Source organism: Lipotes vexillifer, unplaced genomic scaffold, assembly GCF_000442215.2.
Source record: "Lipotes vexillifer unplaced genomic scaffold, Lipotes_vexillifer_v1.1 scaffold496, whole genome shotgun sequence".
NCBI classification, from domain to species: Eukaryota; Metazoa; Chordata; class Mammalia; order Artiodactyla; family Lipotidae; genus Lipotes; species Lipotes vexillifer.
In genome coordinates, this window is record NW_006786690.1 from 9,496,388 (window position 1) to 9,502,246 (window position 5,859).

Below are 5,859 nucleotides of genomic sequence, written 5' to 3' on the forward strand. Positions count from 1 at the left end.
TGGAGGGAGGGGGGATGAGATGGAGGGAGGGGGGATGTGATGGAGGGAGCGGGGATGAGATGGAGGGAAGGGCTGTGGGACTGGTGCCTGTGGGGTCCTGTCGGGCATGGGTGTGAGTGTGCGGGGCTCCCTGGCTGACGGACTCCCCCACCCCCAGTGCCCTTCCTGGTGGCCCTGGTGCTCTTGGGCTCCGTCCTGGTGGGCCTCCTCCTGGCCCCCGGCCTCCTGCAGGGGCTGCTGGCGCTGAGGAGCATCGCCGACACCTACTTCAAGCTGCTGCTGCTGGGCCTGGTCGCCTTCAACTTCGTGGGGGCCTTCATGCTGGAGGTGGGGCCCGCCCCGCGTTGGGGTGGCAGGGGGCTCTGGGGGTGGGACTCAGCCACAGCTGCCCCCCTGCGCCCTCCGTGTCCCCGGCAGAGCGTGCTGGACCAGTGCCTCCCAGGCTGCCTGCGGTGGCTCCGGCCCAAACGGGCCTCCAAGAAGCGCTTCAAGCAGCTGGAGCAGGAGCTGGCCGAGCAGCCCTGGCCACCGGCCGCCGGGCCCGGGAGGTAGCCCAGGCCCGCCGGCCGGCACCCTAAACACTGGATCTCCCTGCTTCTGAGCCACCGACCAGGACCCATCTCCAGAGACACCACTGCCATCGCTCCTGCAGCTCTGAGGTTGGCGGTTGTCACACTCATGTCCCACGTCTGCCCGGCCCAGCCTTCCCTGCCCCCGCCTGGGGAGATGCTAACTATCCTTGTCCCCCACTTCGGACGCCCCGTGTAGAGACAGCGGCCACCACCCACACTCAGAGCCACTGTCAGTGTAGCAAATAAAGTCATAATATTTTCCTGCCTCGGCCTGCCTGATACCACTGACCTGGGTGCCCCTGGCCCATGTCTGCTCCCGGCATCCCCTGAGTTTTCAGATCATGTTGGACAACTCCCCTCTCTGAGCCTCTGTTTCCTCATCCAACAGTCATATCTCTAGGTTGAGCACATGCCCGGTGCTCCGTTCAGCATTTTATAGGCATCATCATTTAATCCTTATAACTGTGGAGTACTGCCCCCGCCTTTTTTATTTTTATTTTTGGCCGCACTGCATGGCTTGCAGGACCTTAATTCCCCGACCAGGGATCAAACCCGGGCCTGTGGCAGTGAAAGCACTGAGTCTTAACCACTGGACTGCCAGGGAATTCTCAGTCCCCCTTTTACAGATATGGAAACTGAGGCTTAGAGGTCACGCAGGTAGTCAGAGCTGGGACCAGATTGCTTTGACTCCAGAGTCCACACTCTTAACCGTCCTACCCTCCTGCAGGGGCAGGAGAGAACGGGCTTGACTCAAACAAGTGCCAGCACCTACAAGGCATTTAACTGGGGTAGTTCCCTGCTCTCCCCACCTCCCGCATCCTGGGATGTGTTTATGGTCCAGTTCTTCCCTCAGATGCAATCCAGGCTCTGAGCCCACGTTTCCCAGCCAGAACCACGTGCGCCATCCCCCGGGGAAGGGTGGGTGTTTCTGACCTCATCCCACCAGTGGGACCCTCGCCAAGCCCTGCTCTGGAGATGCAGCTCCGTCTTCTGGTCCATCTGTGCTGGGCAGGGGACAACAGGAAAGAAAAGCCCCCGCCAACCTCATTACTGGAAGCCCTGGCACCACCCCCAGCCCACCCTCGTAGGAGCTCAGCGAATGTTGAATCAAACTGAGGACAAGGATGGGGGGCGTGAGGAGGTAACCTGTGACACCAGGCACATCCACAGACCCTCGGCACTGGGCACTGAGTCATCAGATAGCAATGGTTCAGGGTGGCAGATGCTGTTCAAAGGGAGGTTGGAGGACACGGCGAGGCCTGGGTTTGATTCCCACCTCTACCCCTAGCGGATTCTTCGTGCATTTGTTGGGCAGTCATGTGCCAGGCACAGGGGCTACAGCGGTGAACAAAAAACATGACCTCTGCCTGGGTGCAGCTTATAACGCGGTGTGAGAGGCGAGCGGGAAGGAGCAAATCTCCAGGAACACCGGGAGAAGAGTCCCCACACCTGCTCCTCCCTCCCCGGATGGCTGCCACCTGTGCTTGGGTCCTTAGCGCCAGAGGAGTGGGTCGAAGCAGCAGAGGATCTGGGAGCCAGGACACTAGACGTGGCAGCTTTGGGGCTTCAGTTTCCCCTTTTTGTCAAGCGTAGGGGACAGCAGTTCTGCCAGGCGGTTTCCTCTCCTACACTAGTGAGATTGCATCTGGCCGCAGTGAAGGGCTAAGGAAGGGCAGAGAGGGCCGGGCTGGTCCCCGGGGCCCACAGTGCTCCAAGTGACAGAAATCCCTGCTATTCTGCCATAGACACTGGAGCGGGGAGGGGGGCGGGGTGGCAGATAGTTATTCATTCATCCATTCACTTGACAGACCAGCACTGGGGAACAAACGATGCATGGGACATGGTCAGTCCCTGCCTGACAGGATTCAGTGTCTAAGGGACAAGCAGCCTGAGGGGAGGCCAGGAGACCCGAAGGTGAGGGCCTGAATCAAGGGGCATCTTTATCCCCCTCCCAGCCTGAGCCCCCTGCCCCAGGCCTAGATTCCCATGACCAGGCAGGACTGCCCCAGGGGCAGGAGACCTGCAATCCCACACCCGGCCAGCCTCCCAGGAGAATCCACTGTACATCATTTATTCATTCCACAAATGTTTACTGAACAGCTGCTCTGAGTCTGGCACTGCGCCTAGTGAGCAGAAACTGAGGATGAGCAGAAGCAGACCTTGTCCCTGTCTTCACGTGGCTGACAGGCTCGTCGGGGAGAGGGGCGGGCTTCACATGGTCTCAAACATAGGGCAACAGCTGTGACCGGTAAAGCAGAAGATGCTTAAGAGCTGTAAGAGGGAGAAAGGGAAGCCGCCTCTGAGGAAGGGAGGGATTGATCTATAATCTGAAGGAGGAAAACCTCACCAGTGTTCCAGAAGGAAGAAACATCTTGAGCAAAGGCCTGGTGGCAGGTGGAGAAAGGGAGGGGTTTAATGAGAATCTGCCAAAAAGCCATTGAGGCTTTTGGGAGACCAGGCAGAGGGAATGAGGAGGCAGAGCCAGACTGTGATGAAAGGTAGGGTCTTTGGGGGCCCCGGGGGAGTTTAGCCTTGTTCCCGGGTACCTTGGGAAACCAGTGAAAGGCTTTAGGTAGAAGCCTCCCTGTCCCCCCCCCCCCCCCCCCCCCCCCCTCTCTCCCTGTCTGAGATGAGTGGGTGAGGGCAGGGCCCGTTTGGGAAAGCCTAGATTGGAGGTATTACAGAGTCAGAATTAGTGGTGGGAGCTGGATTGGCTGCAGGGGTTGAGCGCAGGGGAGTTACAGTTAGCCGGGTAAGGGAAGGACGGTGGGCTCATTCCCTGCATGGGAACACCTTCAAGGGCCAGGTCTGGGGAAGGTTGGGATGTTGTGAATTTGGACTTGGATCCTGTTAAATTGGATGTGCCTTGGGGACATTCGTGCGGCCAGGCCCGGTAGCCTGTAGCCTGTGGTTTCAAAGAAATGCTGGTTATGGAAGGCAGCTGTGGCCGGGAGCTCACTAGGGAGACCCGGAAGGCACAACCAGAGAGGCAGAAGGAAAACCAGGCCAGGAAGTCTGTCCTGGAAGCTGGGAGAAGCCAAAAGGGAGGGCAAGGCTATTATTTCTCGCTGAGCCGCGGTGGGCGAATCATCTTTCTGAGCCTCCTCTGTAAAATGGGGGCAGCACGCCCACTTCACCCATCTCACCACTTTGCGCTCCAGCTGTGATGAGGCCGTGAGGAGAAAACATTTTGCACAGCGGAAAGTGCTGAACAGACGTGAGGCTGGCTCCGCGGGCGCCTCCTCCCCGCGGGGCTGCCCCCAGAAGAGGGTTGAAGACCCGAGGTCGCGGCGTGGCGGCCCCGGCGGCGGCGGCGGCGCTCGCGTTAGGACCCAGCGGATCCAGGCTGGAGGGCGGGCGCCGGCCCCGTCGGGGGCCCGGAGGGGGGTTCGGAGCGGGCAAAGGGGCGGCTCCGGCGGGCGGACTCGGAGCGGGCCGCGGAGTGACCCGGCCAGGTAGGCGCGGGCCTGGCGGCCTGACCGGGCCGGGGGCGCAAGGGGGGACTGGGTCGTGGGCCGCGACGTCGGAGGGCCCCCAGGTACTGAGGGTGCGGGGCTCTGCGGGTCCCCGATCCTGGGGGCGGCTTTCCTTTCGGGATCCCTGAGTCCGGGGCCGTCTGAGCAGATGCTAAGAGGGCACTTGAAAAGTTTGGGGTCGTTTGGAGGGGAAGACGCGAGTTGGAAGGGAGGGCAGCCCGATTTGGGGGGCGTCGGGGATGGGGCGGCTTTTGTTCTCCCTGGGAGGTTGGAATGCGGCGGCTGGGGTGTGGGTGTCCGGCGGGAGCGGCGGGGACAGAGACGCGGAGAGACAAAGAGAGATCAGAGACCGAGAGAGCGCGAGGGAGCGCGCCCGAGCAAGTTTCTGTGGTTGATTGTTCCCAGCTGTGCGGCGCTGCAACATCTGGTTTCCTCCAGCCGGACCCCAGCCCGGCCTCTGGAGCAGACAGAGCCTCCAGCAGAGTGAGTCAGTGAGCGTGGGGGCAGGGGGCCCGGAGGAGGCCCCGCTAGTGCCCCTCCTCGCCAGGCACAGAGGGTAGAGGGTGTCCCAGCCGTGGAAGGGGCCCGGGTCCGGGAACAGGCCTCCTAGGCAGGTCCCAGCCTCCTGACACCCAAACAGTCTGTCGTCTAGATGTGCTTGGAGGTGTGGTCCCCAGGAGGGACCTGCTTCTGCCACAGGGACTTTCTTCTATACAGCCCAGCCCTCCTTCCCCCAATAAGCCTGGGCCTGGGTGCTCAACCTCCGAGGGGAGGAAAGGCTCCTTGCAGGGGGCTGAGAGGCCTAGGAGGGGCTTTGGGGACCGACAGAACCCCCCGCCCCCCAACCAACCTCCCCAGCTTGGGGCCTTCTCCTGAGTGCTGACAGCTCCAGCTAGCCTGCCTGCCACCAGCCTGGGGGGCAAGTAGGGGACAGTGAGGCCTTGTGGGGAGCTCCAGGCCTTTCAGCCCCCGACCAAGAAGAGGCCAAGGGTGCTCAGAATGGGGATGTGGGAGCCAGATGTCCCCGGCCTGTGGGGCAGCTTGAGTCACAGGTCTCGCCTCCGCCACCCCACCTCATCCCCACCCACCCCATCAACTGCAGTTAGGGTTGAGGAGGGAGTGAGAGGCTGAACGTATGAGACAGGCATCGGGTCACGAAAGCGTCGGGACTGGGCAGGAGGGAAAGATGCCCATGTTTCTGCCCCTTCCCTCCCCCTCTCCCTCGACTCCCTGGGCAAGGCACGATGGGGCAAAGTTAGGTTTCCATTCAGCTATCTGGAAGAACTCCTTTTGTTGTGGCAGGGCGGGGGTCCTCCGGATGGGTGAGCCCGGGGACTCTCTCCCAGCCCTCCTAGCAGAAGGCTGACAGCCTTGGGGCTGCCCCGCACTGAGCTGGGACTGGACAAGAGGACCTGTAGATTCTGCCAAGTCCACTGTGGGGTCAAAGACTGGAGGCTGGACTCAACCAGGAGCTCTTGAATTTCAAGAGCCCGCTGAAAGCTAAGGACCAAGGCCCTCTCCCCAAAAAACTACACACATAACACTTGTCATACAGTGTCAGGTTGGGGGACATCACGGTCCCCTTCAGTGCTACCCTCTAGGATCCGGAGAGGCGCTTTTCAGACTCCACCCTAAGTGCTTCCTGCTGCAGCAGACAAGTAGACCTCAGTCTCAGTCTCGTGAGTGTGTGATGAAGTCAGCCAGGTCTTGGGAGGCCTGGAGGCCTGGCAGGAGAAGAATCTTGGGGTGGGAGCCCTGCCCAGGCCTGGCTGTCCCAGGGGCCCCTGAGGCCAGGCACACATGTGGTTTCC

General features: G+C 61.3%; 1 protein-coding gene across 3 annotated transcripts in view; it reads left to right on the forward strand.

Annotated features, from left to right (window-relative positions):
* The window catches only part of ATP13A2 (ATPase cation transporting 13A2), a 21,056-nt gene extending 20,220 nt beyond the window's left edge, over positions 1-836 (forward strand). Inside the window, exons 28-29 of one of the 3 annotated variants that reach the window (XM_007459263.1) lie at positions 158-327; positions 418-574. In XM_007459263.1, coding sequence (XP_007459325.1) covers positions 158-327; positions 418-552 — 305 coding nt within the window. In that variant the 3' untranslated portion in view covers positions 553-574. Of the gene's footprint in view, positions 1-157; positions 328-417 lie in introns of all 3 variants that reach the window. The other 2 variants (XM_007459262.1, XM_007459264.1) reach the window with 2 other exon arrangements.
* The last annotated feature ends 5,023 nt before the right edge of the window (positions 837-5,859 follow it).